Source organism: Oreochromis niloticus, linkage group LG3 (assembly GCF_001858045.2).
Source record: "Oreochromis niloticus isolate F11D_XX linkage group LG3, O_niloticus_UMD_NMBU, whole genome shotgun sequence".
Classification (NCBI taxonomy): Eukaryota; Metazoa; Chordata; class Actinopteri; order Cichliformes; family Cichlidae; genus Oreochromis; species Oreochromis niloticus.
This window is the reverse complement of record NC_031967.2, coordinates 58,392,276-58,411,046: the sequence shown is the minus strand read 5'-3', so window position 1 is coordinate 58,411,046 and position 18,771 is coordinate 58,392,276. Positions and strand designations below refer to the sequence as shown.

Below are 18,771 nucleotides of genomic sequence, written 5' to 3'. Positions count from 1 at the left end.
AATTGCGGCTTTTAGTTTCCTAATTTAAAAATTAAACATTTATATAACGTCCTACCAGTTATACACTTTTAAATGTATGTTTTCTACATATTTATACATATACTTGATTAAATAACCAGCATCTGCTGCATTCAAGAACTCTCGGAAATGAAAGACATAAGAATGCCATGCACGAATTTTTAGTTGAGTAGGCCTATCGCAGAAGCAAATCAATGTTTAATTTCATTTTTGTCTTTATCAAAAGGCTCGTCATCGTTTCAAGTATCAGTCTGTATAAACATGTTTTTGGTCAAATGATGATGAATTCATAATCAACTTCACGTGTGTAATTTATTGCATGTCATTTTAAAATAACATTTTACTTATTTATATAACATCAGTAAGCTAAAGACTACAGCCTTCTAAATATCGGATATGCGCTGTACGTCATTAACTTCGCTGTATTAGTTGATAGAGTTCGGATGGAGGAGTTTAGAATGAGACCTTGAACGTCGCACGTTGATCGTTCCTCGTCTCCTGATTGGTCCGTTGCTCTTCGTGTCTCGGGACGCGTCCGCTTTATAGAGTCACCTTGCTGCTCTTGCTGCCGCCGCTGAGACAGGGAGAAAGCAGGCGGAAAGCTCGGCCCAAAGGCACACAGGCAGGCGGGCGGCAGAAATCTGAACGCAGACTCTGCGGCCACTGACCGATCGGGGGAAACATGGCGGATGCGAAGCCCAAGACCTCCCGAAGGCCATCAAGTTCCTGTTCGGGGGCTGGCTGGGTAGGTGATGCGGCTAGCTGCCATGCTATCGCGCTAATGTCAGGGGTCAGAGGAGAGCTCTGGTCAGTTTAAACCCGCTCTGTGTCAAACCTCTATGCGGTTTAAAGGACAGCACGGAGGCCGTTACCTCGGCGGAGCGACACGCTGATGGTTAGCTGTTAGCAGCTGATGCTGGCTGTCACAGGACGGGCTGCACCCCGATAACTCAGCGGGGACGGTTTTCATCAGCACACCGGTGTCATGACGAAATCTGGGCACCTCTCTACATGTGTTAGCCAGCCGTGTTCGAGTAGAGCTTCCTGTCTCTTTTTTCTCACCAGAACACGTTTAAACATGTAAACTCGTAAAAGTCCTGAAAATGTTCCGCTTGTATCCCCGGGAAATTATTTGTTAAAGCGTCCCGCCTGGGCTCTACACCGAGGAGTGCTAGCAGGCTAACGCTGGATTAGCAGCGAAGCTTCCCTAAAGTAAACTCTGACAGCAGATGAGGGGAGGTCGCACCAGTCAGGGGGACCTGACGTCGGCTCCCCGGTCTGAGCTCAGCCCTGGCCGAGTTCCCGTTAGCATGCTAACTGTAGCCGGGATGGATGACAGCTTTATGACCATGATGATGAAGATGATGTAACCGGGTTTAGAGTCCTCTAAACTCTGAAATCAGGTTCAGTTAGACTCTGATCCATGTTTATCACAAAACATTTACAAATTTAATCATGTATCATAAAAGTTATGGTTAATTAAGCCAATTAATAATTTGATGAATGAATTAAAATTATAATCTCAATAATTATCTCATACTGCGCCTCAGTGATTGGATGCCCCTCACGCAACAGGGTGTGTGACTATCTCTGACATCATATTGATCCAAAAATAGAAAAAAAAATGATAAACTGAACAATTTGACCTTTTGGCTCACAGGGATTAGTGAACGTATGCTGACATGAAGGTTAACATGAGTGTGTGAGAGGAAATATGGAGAACCAGGCTGTTCAGTAACTCTATCTTCTTAAACTGAATGTTTGCTTTCAAGTGTGTGTGTGTCAGGTTACTTTAGCAGGCGTAGCAGGTTAAACAGCTTCATGATAAACAGTTGAAGGTCACCAAATGTTGACAGTATGGCTGCTTCTTACAAACTTAGTGAGGTGGTGTCAACAGTTGACTTTATTTCAAACTTGCACACATTTTTTCATATACATATCTCAGAAACTATAAAAGTTAAAAATAAAGGCATGACTTAATATTAGAGCTGTAGGTTTGCATATTAATTTATATTTTAATCCATATTTGGTGTGAATCAGAGATAATTTAGAGGTATGTCTGCACCATCTCTAATTTTACAGTTTGTAATTTGTCATTCGTCAGGATCCCAGCACGCTCTTCTGTGAAGCTTCATTTGAGAAAAATAAATGAACGTGTTCTGATTTAAAAGACAAGAATCGCTGCCCCAGGCAGGTTTTCATCATCGTGAGTTAATCTGTGCTCTCTCACCTGCTGCCGTCTGGGTTTTCTGAGGGAGGCTAAACTCTCACCTCCTGATAAACCCACAGTACCAGCTCTTCCAGTCCCTGATAACTTATCACTGCAGAGTTACCACATCGCTGCAGCTTCACTACTAACAGGAGTGTAAATTCATTAGAGGAAAACACCTCTGTTCTCGAACTGCGCTTGAACTCGAGCTACCATGTTTTAGTTTTTACTGTCTCCCTTAACTGTAAAACTCCTCCCTTATGTTCTTTTCAAATAAAAAAAAACTTTTTAAGTGAACTTTGATTTATTTTGATCACATTGTTTGGATTTCAGTGGAAGTTGTTGGAACAGTCAGTCCAAAGGTCTCATTTTATAAGTTACGATTTAAATCGGTTCAGACATCTAAAATAAAGTGTCAGATACGTGAAAACAAGTCTGCGCTCCCAGGTTTTGTTGTCTTTGAATGTGCCAAAAAGTACTTGCTTTCATGTTTTCTCGGTAATGCTTCAGCTTTAATAAACGGATCTGTCCTGTTTCTGCAGGATGGGCGCGACCGTCTTCGTGCAGCCGTTGGACCTGGTGAAGAACAGGATGCAGCTGAGCGGTCAGGGGACGAAGGCTCGAGAGTATAAAACCAGCTTCCACGCCTTGTTCTCCATCCTGAGAAACGAGGGCGTGCGAGGCATCTACACCGGGTACCAGCGCTTCACCCCATCCTGATTTTTATCATTTTAACTCTCGTTTTGTCTCCCTGCTTCACTGTGAGTTTCTTTGTGTGTTTGTCAGTCTGTCAGCAGGTCTTTTGCGTCAGGCGACCTACACGACGACCCGTCTGGGAATCTACACCATCCTGTTTGAGAAAATGACCAGCAGTGACGGCCGGCCGCCGAACTTCTTCCTCAAGGTGCGCTGAAAGAGTGAAAGGCTTATGAGCTCTGAAATCATCTAACCAGAAGCTGGTAGAAAGCTTTTAATCAGTGGTAAAGGTGTAGATGCTATAGCACCCTCCATGCTGCTGAGTAACAGTGTGCTCCCCCTACAGGCTCTGATTGGTATGACAGCTGGAGCCATCGGAGCATTTGTGGGGACGCCAGCAGAGGTGGCGCTGATCAGGATGACGGCCGATGGACGGTGAGACTGTTTACCTTGGAGCAGCTTTCTCTGCACGGCATGGACACAAAATGACTCGCAGGCGTTTTCCTCACCGTTTGTGTCTCCAGGTTACCTGTAGACCAGCGGAGAGGATACAAGAACGTTTTTAATGCCCTCTTTCGAATAACCAAAGAGGAAGGTGTCACTACACTGTGGAGGGTGAGCCTACCATCATCATCATCATCACCATCATTTTCTTCACTTGGGCCTGCATGAGTAGCCATTAGTCCAGATGCAGTAATTTAATGTCGAAATTTTAATTGATAAAAAGGTTTGTGTCCTGAAGTGGTCCTTCACCCTGAGTAGATGCTGCCCGATTTAACATCACACGAACATTACATTAGTTATTTTTTATTTTTCTTATTTGTTTGTTTAATTTTTATTTGTTTAACTATTTATAGTTTTTCAAGCTGTTGTACTGTTATTAATATGTGTGAAAGCAGTTAATGGGAACAGTGAGCTACGGCTGCAGCTTTTATTGAAGCTCACTGGTGCGAATCCTGAGCAAAAACAAGAAAAATTACCTCAGTTTTGATTCTCTGATATTTTTGAATTTGGCTTTTTCACAGCTTATCCTCATCTTTCCAAAATTTTTATTTTCCCAAAATTCTCAGTTTTTCTTCTAAACCATTTCCAAACTGAAGAATGTCACGTTTAAAATCTGAGTCTCTCTTTATCAAACACAAATCTCTAATCACTGTGTGAGACTGTGGTGCAGTATTCGCTGCTTTTTAGATTAATTTTAACTCTGCAAGTAAAATACATAGATTGAGGGGGAAAAACGCTAATGGATTTAGTGACTTTGTTTTATTAGTTTTTACAGCCCTTGTTAAAAAATGTGTGTCTATAAATATTTTAAGTAATTTCAAACAATTAAAAAATGTAATTATTTTTTATCTTTATTAAAAATTTTAATTGAAACATTTTTTGTTTGCAAAGACTTTACTTTGACCATCTGCAGTACTTCCATAGGTCAGCAGAGGGCAGTGTCTCAGTCTTTTTAAATGTATTTAAATTACATGGTCACAGTTGATCCAAGACGGGAGGGACAGGGATCTTCTTCTTTTCTTATCTCTGCATCTTCTTTCTGTTTTTTCCTGATTATTATTTATTTTTGTTTTGCAACAGTTTTCCCACCAAAGATGGTGCAAACATAGGCCAGATAAACTGAATACTGAGTCATTACACTGCCTCAGTGTTTGTTCAGTTATAAACACTTGGTAGTAACATTTTAATCTTTTCACTTAAAAAAAAAAAATAATCAAAAATTCTGCTTGCAGGAATCTAAAAGCTTTATCCATGAAATTCTCACTATATGATTAACAAAATTTGACACTTTTGACACTAACTAAAGTTAATTGATTATTTAAAAATAAATTAAATTTCCTGATGAGCATTAGTAATAAAATGAGGATTTAAGTGCTGAACCCTAAACTAGGACTGATCTCAGCTATTCTGCTGAATCAAAGACGATAAAAAGCTGAAACTCTAAATCAGAGCTACAGCATGCTCTGAGGGTAGCTGACATCCCTCCAAGTCTACCCTCGCTGGTTCATTTCCCACAGAAAAGACTCCAGTCGTTATCTGTGGAGGGTTCATGTCTGTTTGTTGGTTTAGGAGCTTTCACGAGTCTCTTTGGGTGTTTTTAATAACTAAGCTAATGACAACTCTGTTGTTGCAGGGCTGCATTCCCACCATGGCTCGAGCGGTGGTCGTGAACGCCGCTCAACTGGCCTCGTACTCTCAGTCCAAACAGGCGCTGCTCGACTCAGGTGCCCAACGCACACACACAAGCACACAGTCTTGCAGTGACGCACAGTCTTCATGAATATGTTTGTGTTTTCAGGTTATTTTAGAGACGATATTCTGTGTCACTTCTGTGCCAGTATGATCAGTGGTCTGGTTACCACGGCAGCCTCGATGCCTGTCGACATCGTAAAGACCAGGTGAGACTGAAGGCGTTTGATGAACTCTTCTTCTGTGGTCGAGCCGAGTCTGACCACCTTCTTCTTTTTCTTGGCAGGATCCAGAACATGAAGATGATCGACGGGAAGCCAGAGTATAAAAATGGTTTGGTGAGTCGCCAACTTTATTTGTTTTTACTTGTTTTTATTATTACATTTTAATCATTAAAATCTTTTTTTTTTAGCATGAAAGTTAAATAATGCTCTGAAAGCAGATGAGCTGATGAATAAATGCAATACTGTTCCTGGTAATACTGTGATTTTGAAGTATTTGTACAGGTTACTTCTGTATCTTTTGTTCTTTGTGTAACGTTTAGATTTAGAGATTTTAGAGAGTTGATTTCTTGTGATTTTCTTATATATAATCATTTTCTGACAATCCGCAATACATGTTGACAGGCCTCTTTATTAGGTACACATCGCTAGTAACAAGTTTTATCTTCAGAACTCTTTAAATCTTAATAAATTTAACAAGGATTTTGCTCCATATTAACATCATATCATCACACAGCTGCTGCAGGTTTGTCAGTTGCTCCTTGATGAGGAAAATGCTCCATTGGACTCCAGCCATTTGAGTACAGTGAACTTATTTTCTTATGTTAGAGATAAATCGAGCTTTTTGACAAGTGTCAGGAAATGTGGTCATGACAGGCCAGTGAGAAGACTGGTATACTCTCACAGGCTGAACCAATGTTCAATTAATATAACTTGTTCCGTTAATAAGTGTTTATATTCTGTGCACCAACTGAATTATCTGTGTCATGATCAGGAGGTGCTGGTTCGAGTGGTGGGGAAGGAGGGCTTCTTCTCTCTGTGGAAAGGTTTCACTCCGTACTACGCCCGCCTCGGCCCGCACACCGTCCTCACCTTCATCTTCCTGGAGCAGATGAACCGCCTCTACAAGACCTACGTCCTCGACGTTTAGCCCACGCACACACAGACAGGCACACACAGTGTTTGAATTCTTTCTGTAAAGAGAAAAATGTAAATTAAGTGTAGTTCAGACATCATTCACAGATGTTTTGAGTAATTAAGTCTTATTTGTAGAAACCCTGCCCCACTGTCTCCCTGACAACACTCAGCATCGTGATGGGTAACCATGGTAACAATCATGGCTGAGCAGACTCATGGTTGAATAAAGACTTTTGACCTTGCTTTGTATTGTCATTTCCATCACTTCATACTTGGACTACTGTTATTAATTACATCAATACGTCGGTTACACTATATTGTAGTCGATACTGATGTTGATGCCTCTCAGTGGCTCAATATAACATCTGGCACAGCTGTTATGAAAGTAAGGGAGAAAGTTTCTCCAAATCTCTGCACCCAGGTAACCTAGCTTAGTCCTGATGGTCTTCCTCACCAATTTTCTGCCAGGGTGAGTTTAGCTGTTAATAATGTAGACTCTATTATTAAGTGAAAAGAATAAATTACACTTTTAAGAAACCTTCTGTTTCTATGTAGTTTCCATGGTAGCAGGCTGCATAATCCTCTATAACTGTAATGGATCTAAAAGTGTTTAAATCTTCAGTTTTAGATCATCCTAAGTCTAACCTTAAAATCATAGGACAGCATTACATTTTGAAATTAACAGTAACTCTGGGCCTCTGTAGTGTACAGCTATAGCCATCTCTTTCTAAATATGGATAACAAAAACTATGGAGTGCTGAGTCATTAAAAAATACAGACTATTAGAGTAACAGGTGTGTAGCGTCGCTAACTAGCTAGCAAAAAGCCTCAAAGTGGGTATGCTAGCGGCTAATCTAGCAAATGAATTAAGTGGTTTTATATGTTTTAAAACTAATATAAGCTGTGTGTCTTCATGAGTGACGTGGTTGTATTTACCTTAAGTCATCAGTTGCGCTAAACCCATCAGCAGGTAAACTGGTCAGAATGCTCTGGTTACAATCCAATTCAGTTTGTCTTTTGCACAAATGAATCCACCTTATCCACCTGTGTTTGTCTGCCTGAATTACACTTACACTGCCAGGGAAACTGAACAATAATCACAACAAAGTCTAAAATAAAAACTGCCAAATATCTGCACCGATGAGTCACGCTTTATTTTCTGAGCATCAGAAATCTAGCCATTACAAGTCTCAAATTTCCAGCATACATCACTGCTTCAATTCAGAGTTAATTCATGTTGCTACCTAATTCCCCTCATTCATCTATAGAGGTCTTTAATTGCCCAGAATTGCATTTGATCTCTTCTCCTGCCTATTCTTCCTAATTTTGTGTAGTCATCCACAATCCTGGACCATCTTATTGAGGCAAGGGGCTACTTCTCTTCAACAGCCTGCCTAGCACTTACATTACTGCAGAGGTCTTTGACCTTCGTAACGCAAAGTTCTTACAGCTTGTAGGGGATGGCTTCTTTGGGTATCTGGCAGATCAAGGGAGCTGCCGCCAGTTCCCTTCGAGGCCTTCCCCAAACTTTGTCTATTACAACATGCTGTCGAACCTAAAATTAAGTTATTGGCCCAGCTAGTAAAAGTCTAAAATAAAAGCTGCTAAACAGCTACACAACTGAGTAACACTGTATTTTCTCAGCTTTAGAAAAGGTTTCAATCTGTGACCTGTGCAGCTAAAATGGAGCAAAATCTGTTTTATACCTTGTTAGCTTGTGACAGGATTACAGTTTAACTCTGGAATGAACACACCTGAGTTACAGGTGAAGCAACATTTTTCTCCTCCCCTCTTGGTAATCAAATGCAGCAAACCAGGAAACAGGCTGTTCCTCTTCTTCAGTAAAGAGAGATGCGCAGGCAATCAGACGGAGTTCAGACCAAACTAGCAGCTTCCTCTGAGTGAGTCCAGCTACAGGAGAGAAAAGTGGAAAACTCCAACACTGCTGCTTCAAGCTGCTGACGCTCCACACACTGAAGGTGAGTTTGAGCAAAAACACAACTCAAAGAAAGTTTCAGTGAAGGTCGTAGAGGAGGGAGGGGAGCCAGGACTGACTGTACTTCCTGTCTGCTGTTTTCAGCTTCACTCACAGACTCAATGGCTTCTAGATCACAGGAGCATCTCTGCTGTCTGCACCCCAAGGAGATACTCAGACTCTACTGTCTGGACCATCAGCAGCCAGTGTGTGTCGTCTGCTGTGCCTCAGAAAGACACACCAATCATGGCTTCAGACTCATCGATGAAGTTGCACGACAACACAAGAAGGTACTTCAGGAAACTCTGGAGCCCTTAAAGAAGAAGTTAAAGGTTTGTGAAGAAGTTCAAGTGAAGTTTGATCAAACAGCAGAACACATTAAGGTCCAGGCCCGACACACAGAGAGGCAGATTAAGGAGCAGTTTAAGAAGCTTCACCAGTTTCTAGCAGAGGAAGAGGAGGCCAGGCTGGCTGCACTGAGGGAGGAAGAGGAGCAGAAGAGTGGGATGATGAAGGAGAAGATGGAGGCTCTGAGCAGAGAGATAGCAGCTCTTTCAGACACAGTCAGAGCCACAGAGGAGGAGCTGAGAGCTGAAGACGTCTCATTCCTGCACAACTACAAGGCTGCAGTGGAAAGAGTCCAGCGCTGCCCCCTGCTGGATGATCCACAGCTGCCCTCAGGAGCTCTGATAGACCAGGCCAAACACCTGGGCAACCTGACCTTCAACATCTGGAACAACATGAAGGACATGGTCTCCTACACTCCTCTCATTCTGGACCCAAACACTGCTCATCCAAACCTCATCCTGTCTGAAGATCTGACCAGTGTGAGAGGAGGAGGAGAGAGGCAGCAGCTTCCTGATAATCCAGAGAGGTTTGATTATAACTACTCTGTCCTGGGCTCTGAGGGCTTTAACTCAGGGACTCACATCTGGGATGTTGAAGTTGGAGACAGTATAGTGTGGGCACTGGGTGTGTTAGCAGAGTCTGTGCAGAGGAAGGGAATCATACTGTTTGGATTATGGGGAATAGCGTTCTATGAAGGTGAATACTCAGCATGTTCACCATCAGCTGGATCCACTGCTCTCTCATTCCAGAAGAAGCTCCAGAGGATCAGAGTGAATCTGGACAGGAAAAAAACAAAGCTGTCGTTCTCTGATCCTGATACTAACACACACATACACACCTTCACACACACTTTCGCTCACAGGATGTTTCCATACATTAGCACCGATGATGAAGTGAAGGTGTGTCCGTTGAAGTTGTCAGTGTCAGTGGAGCAGATGAGTTGAGGATGATGATATTTCTAATGTTGTTTCCTGTCAGTGAATTGAAGCTGTTAAAGTGCAGCTGTCCTCCTGCTGCCTCGTTGTTCCAAAGCTCTTTGTTTCTCTTTTAGTTCTCACTGTTTCTTTCTGTTTCTGCTGTCCACCTTTTCACATGGAAAATCATTTCACTGTTTCTCACTGAATGACTCCCCAAACTAGATTTGAAATTCTATCAAGTTTCTAATCATTACAAGTGATTCATGTTTCTATTTGATGTGTGTAAATGGAGATGATTTAGTTTGCTGGGATATGGACTGACATGTGTTGAATGGGAGGAGCAGTTTGTTGTTGTCTTCTTGTCTGTTTATGACAACAATAAATATATTGTTGAAACAATAATTCATGTTTAACTCCATATATGAAATGTTTCTCATATTTGAATTATGTTATTTTGTGTGTTTCATTTACATTATTTAATTGCAATAAAAAAAATGAAAATTCCAGTGTGGAAGTAAAGAATCAGGTACCTGTGAAATAAAAATGTAATCATAATCAGGTATAACAATTATTTAATAAACCCATTGTGTAACATGAAAACTGCTTTCTTTTAATTTTAAGGTCTCAGCTAAGAATGAAGTGAACAAGAGTTTTATTTGCAATCATGTTGTGATAGTTTACAGATGCAAAAGCTAGGAATGAGCCTAGGATGAATGAACTATGAAGTAGCAGACATTCTGGTGAAGGCTGGTTGTAAACGCTGGTCTTAAATACAATTGGCTTCATTAGTCTGAGAAGTGATGAAGACTCTGCCTAGAGGACGAGAGCAGGGACTGTGGAAAATTACTGTGACTCACCCAGACCATGACACTATTTTTATCCACTGGATAAACCGGTTTAAGATCAGAACAAAAACAGCATAAATGAAGATGTACAAAAAGTCTCCATAAAAGGTTGATGATGTTTAAGAAAGCCTTCATACACTTGATGATTTGACAGTAGGACTGCTCTTATGAAGTTTTCATGAATGCTTTAAAACATGTTAGAATCAGTGAGCTTAAATGACTAAGCTTTACACACTTCTCTGTAGATTACTATCATTTCATGAACACGTACAAAGATTTAAAAGAAAAGAAAAAAAAGAATTTTACCGCATTTTGTGGTGAATGGTAACATGCATAGGCTGATTCAACACAGTCTTCCAAGATGTACAAGTGCAGTAAAATATACCATCAGTACATTTACTGCTACACTTGCTGTAAAATCTGCTCGTGTGTTAGAGGAAAACAAAATAAAATAAACCTTTTCAGGCTGGATGACTCATTGTAGTTTATTAACTGTTTGTTCTAGTTTGTTCTTTTGCTGAAGCAATTATTCATGTTTAACTCCATATATCAAATATTTCTGATATTTGAATTCTGTTCTATTAAAGACTTTCTTCATGAGTGTATTAATAGTACTAAATAAGATCTGAGTTGAAAGGCTGGAGAATTATGAATGTGCTTCACTGTTAGTATCTTCGGGGGGATTCAAAGTCCTGAGGCAGAGGCGTTTAAAGAAAAGGTTTCTGAGTTCTATTTTCAGCAGTGCTCAGAAAATTTTCTAAGCCGAACCAATGTTCTCGACTGCTTTAAATGGAAAAGTCAGCAGAAAGTTTTCTCCTAAGGTGCATCACCAACAGCGCTGCAGGAGACATTATGTGTGTATTGATTACAGAACTGCTGAGTTTTTATTTTATCAATATCCTGCCATCTCTTCAAAGAAGCAAACTGACATTTCATAATGTCTTTTCAAAAAAAAAAGAAGAAAAAACTATTCTAATTTAATAAAACTGTATTAAAATGCTGGTAGGCACTCTTAGGTTTTATCTATTTATAAACCCATTTGCTACTATTATAATATGATCAGAAAAGCCCACCAGACACAAATTGCATAAAAATGTAAATGATTACCATAAGAGAAAATCATGCTAAAAAAATGTAATTTCTCATTTACAATGAGCTAATGAAATATGCTGTTTTCCATGATTAGAACCCCACATATCGACCAAATCTTGGGTCAAGAATAATGCTCCTTAAATGCATATGCGGCTCCAAGTGATTGCTTTCTAAATCATTAACTGTATAATTAAAGTCGCCTCCTAAAATCAAGTAATCTGTTGATGGACAACTTAACAGCATACTCGCTAACCTTTCTAAAAAAGAAAACCCACACAGATCATTTGGAGACACTGGAGCATACACATTTAATAATGTCAACCTTCTATTTTCATGCCTAACAACATCCTTTAACAGCCTCCTAGGTACAATATTGTCTACTTCAATAGAAACTGACGGGAAGTTTCTCGAGAAAAGAATCACTACTCCTGAACTCAGTAAGGTTTCATAACTCAGAACCCAACTCCCATCCCATTCTTGTTTCAACTTCAATATCAACATTGCTTTGAGTTTCTTGCAAACACTATGTCAATGCATTTCGATTTTAGAAGTTCAAAAAACCTGTTTCAAATTCAAAAATTCAAAAATTCAAATAAAAAAAAAACACGTTTTATATCCCTTGCACGACTAAGATACAAACATGAGATTTTAAACTCATAGCTACTCAAAAAAAGATAGAAAAAACAAATATACAGCATCTTATAAGCATCTTATAAGCTGATTTTTATCCTTCAGGTACAACATTAAATTCAAGCTCTCATTTTCTGCATTGGTTTTTGCAGTCCATACACTTGTATCCCTTAAGCCATCAGGAGTCCTTTGTCTGATTAACCATTTAGCTGACTGAACAAACAACTTTCTATCAGGGAAACAATCATCTATAACTACAACAATGAAAGAAGGTTGTGTTAACAGAGCGAAAAAGTGAAGTAAAAATCAAAGTTTGAACCTTTACAAAACCTCACACTTGCTCTCTTTTCCACAGATGCAACAGGCCGTCACACATGTGAAAATAAAAAAGAGAGGGAGAGAAAGCAGGATGAAGACAGCAAAGTGAACAAGGGAAAATAAAAACAGGTGAGAGAGGACACGTGGTCAAATTCACAGAAGATTATTAATCTGTATTTTCCGTTTTACCCTCATTCACTGATTAAACATAACTACTGTTGTTGATTGTGGATCTCCAACATGCGCTGATAATTATTATTGAGTGAGGGAGATGGAGAGAGAGAGAGGACAGATTGTAGAAGAACGAGGGAGCAAACAGTAGAGTAATTTGTAAAGCTTTGGGTGCCTTGAAAAGCGCTATATAAATGCAATCCAATCCAATTTGAAAAACAAAAGTTATTTTCCACAAAGTAGTTTTTTTTTAATGTATTTCACTGAGGCATTGCATGTTTTCCAGCATGACATGGTCATTGTCTTATGGAAGTACAGGAGAATGTCTATGGTTTAAAAGATTTTAGTTAAAATTACAAGTTTACAATGCTGCGACTTTTGTTGTAATTTGGCGATATATAAATAAAATTGAATTGAATTGAATTGGTCCTCGATGTGAAATCAGCCGTCTATATCACACAAAGGATGTCCCTGGAGTGGGCCAACAGTTTTATGACTTCTTCTTGCTGAAGTGATGTGGCGGTGCTACTGTCTCCCTGCCTGATCTTCTCCTCTCTACGTTCACATCTGACCTCACTTTGTATCTGCTGCTCTTCCTGTAATAAAGTCTTATAGTCTTATAGCGGCTACAGTTTATTAGAGTGGGATAAGTCGCGAGACTTACCCCGGATGGGCAGAGGTCTTAACTCTTTTTTTTTTTGCCTGTCCCGTTTGGTTCTTTTGCCATCAGAATTATTGTCTAAAGGCGAAGAAAGATGCCCTACGGATTTACTTTACCAAATGGACCACCCCAGCCTTGCCGTAATGGTCTATTTTAATTCACCTTTTATTGTTTATTTTATTTATTAATTTTTTCACTTGCTAGATACGGGACAGACTTGAATGAGTAAAAGAAAAGGGAGAAAGAAAGAGGGGGGAAAAACAGTGGAGAAGAGGGACGGGGATAAAGGGCAAAAAACCCCAAACATAACCAACAAAATAAGCAGACAAAAAATACATATCAGCTGTTGAGAAAGAAGAAAACGAGAGCAATAGAATAAACAACATTACAATGATATATGGGAATATAACAGTTAATACTAAATATTAAACATTATTGTGCAGCACGTAATATTGACAGCGCACAGTGTGCTTTGAGGAAGGAGCCAAAAAGGGTGTAGTTTGTGTGTGTGAGCACCCGTATGTACACTTTTTTTTTTTTTTAAAGAATCAGGCCTTTCTTTTGTAATTCAACCATTTTGCCCAGTATTCTTCAAACAGGTCTGTCTGTGAATTCAGTCTAACAGTTATTATTTCCATATCAAAGATAGTGCATATCAAATCAATTCACTCATTTGTAGTAGGAGTACCTACATTAAGCGTGTTATTGGCCTTTTGAGCAGGTAATTATCCGATTTACACAAGTTGAGACTATTTCACTTTCCTAAATAGAGAACACCAAAATGAAACTGTATTTTCTTTTTAAAGACTGTTTTAGAGGTATTTCCTTCCAAAATGTTGAGAATATTAATTTTTTTTCGCCGGGGTACAAAAAGCAAGTTAAGTTCGTCCAGCTGAGTTCCCTCCACGAGGGTGAGCTTGTTACTAACCACTGCTGCATACAGACTCTATCATATTGCTCTCTTGGTAAGGATAAATTGCCCTCTGTTTCCGATCTTGTCTTGACCCTTTAAATTGGTCAATGATATATTTTGGGATACGTTTTTGATGGGATGCATCCTTATATGCATTCTCGAATATATTTAAAGAATAATTTCTTCATTCCCCATCAGTAACTGGGAATGTTTTAATTTTTTATTCAAAAAAATCCCTCAGTTGCAAATATAAAAAAAAAATCTTGATTTTGCAACCCAAACTTATTTTTAAGGGCCTCGAAACTCTTTTAACACAGTACTGTATGTAATGAGACCTTTATTTGTGCGTGTTTTAAATGTTTTTTTTTTTTACATTTTACTAATATAATATTATCTTAAACATTTCAAATATAGCCTATAAACACACTGAGACAGACTGATGTCATTTGGGGATGTGATCAGGAATTAACACTGAGAAATAACACGGAGAGAACAAAATTGACTTAGGCTAAAGTAGCACTAATGACACTTTAAAAATTTTTGAAAATTTATTTATTAAGATGTGCTTATAATAAAATAATAATAATAATATAATAAAATGTATTTATTACATCAACGACAAAAACAGAGAGAAAGTTTTTACCTCTTCATCTCAAAATACCTGTATTCATTTTAAATTAAGTTACTCTTTTAAAATCTGGATTTTGAATTACTAAATGACTTTTTGAAGCGATTTATATGATATCTATTGAACTAAGTAGTTTTCAATGTTTTGAATGCTGATACATGGTAATTCCCCAGGTTGGGGAATAAATAATTCTTTTGCTACTCATTCTTATTATTACTGTTATTAACAACGAGCCAGTGTATTCTTAGTGCCTATTCCAAGCCCAGATAAAAAGGGAAGACTTCCATCATTTGTCACAGCCAAATCAAATGTGTGGATAAGAGTTACATTTCCATGCAGGATTGTTAGTGGCCTGAGTTAAAACTTACCATAGCTTGGCATCATTACAAACTGCTGGGCTTAGAAAACGGAGGAGGATAGGGGAAGGTGTGTAAATAGAGAGAAGTAAAGCCAGTATGGTGTGTGAGAGTAAGGATTTTGAATATAGGGACTGTGTGTCAGAGTGAAACAGGGAGGACTCAGGCGCTGACTGAAATCACAGAAAACTAAATTTTATTTACACGCTTACTAACCCCTATATACAGGTGAGGGGGAAAGGGTCCAAGGTTGCCAGGGGTCCACAGAAGAATCATGAAAACGTCTTCTCTCGCACAGCTCCACGCAAACAGCTCCACACAATTCACTCAAAAAGGTCCTTTTCTCACACACGCCACTCTCACTGCCGCACTCGGCAGGCTTCGGTGTCCAAACTTCCAAATAGGGCACAAAGGATCTGTACACAGTGATCAGGAATTAACACAGAGAAATAACACAGAGAGAGAACAAAATTGACTTGGGCTAAAGTAGCACTAACGAGCATTACTCAATAGTGCTGTCAGTCACTGCCTTCAGTAGTGAGAGCAAACGATGTGAGGAGCCACAGGTGATTGCTTGCAGGTGAAGGCCAGGGGTGGAAGCCCACAATGAGCTCCACCCAGGCAGCGTGTAGAGAGTGAAAGGAGAGTGAGAAAAAAGCAAAACACATGTAGCCACACAGGGCCAGCTGGACAGACACAGGGACCATGACACTGTGACTGTAAAAGGAAAGAAGTGGCTGATATGTTGCAGAGAATAATGGTGCTGGTATCAAATCAATTAAGTGACGTAGACTTAATTAAATAGAATAGAATAGAATTCAACTTTATTTTCATTGCACATGTCGAAAGTACAAGGCAATAAAATGCAGTTTGCATCCATCCAGAAATGATTATCTGTACAGCATTTACAGTAGTGCAGTTTAGATCAGTGAACTATGTGGATAATTTCTACAGAGGCTATATAAAGTGCTAGTGGCTGTGAGTGGTGGTTCAATCAATGTTATTGTGTGTATAAGGGTATAGTTGGCCATTTGTTTGGTTTTGTCCATTGTGTGTGTAGGTGCTTGTGGGTGTGTGAATGTTCAGTCCATGAGATTAATGTGGGTCAGATGTCAGGAGTCTGACAGCTGTAGGGAAGAAGCTGTTCATGTTAATTTATTACCTATATTGGCTGGAAATGTTCATTTCCAGAGAAAAGACACAGGCAAGCTATGCTTACAAGATGTAATTTTACATTTTATGTATTTCCTTGGGAAAGAAAATGAAAATCATGATGAACAACAGGAGTGGTGATATCTATAACTTTGTGCATATAATTTGGCCTTTTCTACTGATGTAGGCCGGAAATAAATACATAAAATCATTTCATTCAGTTTAAAGGTTTATTTGCAAGACACAAAAGTAATCAACATTGAAAGTTACAAACTCAAATGTGGCGATAGAGCCAGGTGCAGATTTGTCTGTCACAACAATCTGGCTGTAGACTTGGCCACAGATGGCGGTAATTGACTCGACTCCGTTTGAGTGCACACAAAATAAACTGGACGCTTTAGTTATGAAGCGAAAACACTGAATTGGAGTAATAACACGTACAGGGGGAACGATAAGAAAGAAACGATTCTCCTGATTGGTTACTGGTGTTGAAGGGAAAGAGGACCCAAAATGCAGGCAGTAGATTGATGATGTTAGTGATGTTTATTTCCAAGTGACGGAGTAACAGAACAGGAAGTGAGGAATGACAAATGACTAAAGAAACCTAAACTGGGAAAACTAAATAACAAACCTGAGAACATACGAAACGGGGTGCGGGGCAGAGAGACACAGAGAGAGAAACACAACACCATAGAACACAGACGAGCCCACAACAAGCACAGACCGACACCCACTATATATATATACACACACACACACAGACACACACAGGCGATCGTGGCTCAAGAGTTGGGAGTTCGCCTTGTAATCAGAAGGTTACCGGTTCGAGCCCCGGCTTGGACAGTCTTAGCGACTAGAAAAGCGCTATACAAATACAGGCCATTTACACACACAAACAATGAGACCAGGTAATGACATACAGGTGGGAGCACAGCTTATTCTAATACAAAAGAGGATACAAGCTGAACACAATGACAGGAAAAGAAATGGAAATCCACAACACGAACTCTTGCTGTCCTATGAACAGTTTGCTGTTTTCGCGATCGCCTCCTGCATGACAATATCACCAGGTAAACTCGCAACATTTTAAACATTTGCTTATCGGTAGCGGCTCCTGAAAAGCAAGTCTACCACACATCTGTTTGAGCAACACCAGTTGATCTGTGATGCTAGTTAATCAATGACACCAGTTAATCTGGAACACCAGGCTTTAAAAATAGTTATGCAAAACAAAGCATACCCGCTCCCACCGGTCATAAAGGGTTAACTGTGTGTTAATAATTGCCTATGGAAACTGTTTTGTTAAGTGTCACTATCAGTGATTATTGTTTTATACTATATATATAAAGTGTGTTCACTGCCCTGTTATTTTATTTTTTTTGAGTCTGAAATTGTGCGAGTGAGGCAAGTAAATTTGCCCTTGGTGAGCCAGGATTCATGATCCCCAGCTGTGATACAGGAACGTTTCCAGCATACTTAGAAGTGACAGCTGTGTGACCTCTGGACAAATAAGCTTATGAGATCTCAATACAATACACTATCCGGGTAGCACTACTAACAAGAACACTATATGCACAAATACTCTATACACCTAAACTGAAGAAACTGAAAAGAACTCCGAAATATGAAACTAAGTATGAGGACTGACAAGCATGGACTGCTGGAATTCCTTACTGTGAAATGTTAAATGACTATTCATGGTAACATTTAAGATACATTTCTTTAACAGTTATTTTAGCCATGTGTCATTCACTCCTTACTCGATGCCCAGAGATCATAAGCCGAAACATCCTAACTTTCTCTACATTCTGTAGTGGGTAAGTTATTGTATTACACAAGCAATGGAAGGATCCCAAAACAGGTATGTCTGCAAAAGTTTGGCATAAGTCTAACACTTGCCCACTGAAAGAGTTTTAACATCATCCTCAAACTGATAATTTAAATTATAGCATTAGTGGACTTTCTTTTTCTTTCTCTTTGTCTTGTGCCGTCTCTTTTAACATCCTTTGTCCACTATATCTACTATGCCTCCTCTGTACATATCAGAATCAGAATCAGAATCAGAATACTTTATTGATCCCTGGGGGAAGTCACACATTAATAAATAGCTGGAAAGAAACGTGTAGTTGTAACAGTAACCAGTGTGTTAAGTGGATCAGTTGTACAGGGAGATGGCCACAGGCAGGAATGATTTCCTGTGTCGTTCAGTGGTACTTTTCGGTAATCTCAGTCTCTCACTGAACGTGCTCCTGTGACTGACCAGCATGTCATGGAGTGGGTGGGAGGTGTTATCCAACATTGTCTTTATTTTGGACAACATCCGCCTCTCCGACACCACCTTGAGGGAGTCCAGCTCCATCCCCACAACATTACTGGCCTTACGGATCAGTTTGTTGAGTCTGTTGGCATCTGCGACCCTCAGCCTGCTCCCCCAGCATGCCACAGCATAGAGCATCGCACTGGCCACAACAGACTCGTAGAAAATCCTCAGCATTTTTCTGGTAGATGTT

At 39.6% G+C, this 18,771-nt stretch overlaps 1 protein-coding gene across 2 annotated transcripts; it reads left to right on the top strand.

Moving 5' to 3' along the window:
• Positions 1 to 515: 515 nt before the first annotated feature.
• slc25a11 (solute carrier family 25 member 11) lies at positions 516 to 6,389 on the top strand. Of its 2 annotated transcripts, none has more exons than XM_003458551.5 (9): positions 516 to 763; positions 2,770 to 2,922; positions 3,014 to 3,131; positions 3,270 to 3,358; positions 3,448 to 3,538; positions 5,061 to 5,151; positions 5,226 to 5,325; positions 5,403 to 5,454; positions 6,113 to 6,389. In XM_003458551.5, exons 1-9 carry the CDS (start codon positions 708 to 710, stop codon positions 6,266 to 6,268), a joined length of 906 nt encoding a protein of 301 aa, XP_003458599.2. In that variant the 5' UTR covers positions 516 to 707; the 3' UTR covers positions 6,269 to 6,389. The 2 variants fall into 2 exon arrangements, with proteins under 2 accessions (XP_003458599.2, XP_025761518.1); XM_025905733.1 differs by lacking the exon at positions 516 to 763 and adding an exon at positions 2,652 to 2,674.
• The last annotated feature ends 12,382 nt before the right edge of the window (positions 6,390 to 18,771 follow it).

Bases quoted from the DNA above. Each gene is read 5' to 3' on its own strand.
- slc25a11 (XM_003458551.5), top strand. From the start codon at position 708: ATGCGAAGCCCAAGACCTCCCGAAGGCCATCAAGTTCCTGTTCGGGGG. The intron at 3,132-3,269 runs GTGCGCTGAAAG...CTCCCCCTACAG, and splicing joins CGCCGAACTTCTTCCTCAAG to GCTCTGATTGGTATGACAGC. The intron at 5,152-5,225 runs GTGCCCAACGCA...TTGTGTTTTCAG, and splicing joins ACAGGCGCTGCTCGACTCAG to GTTATTTTAGAGACGATATT.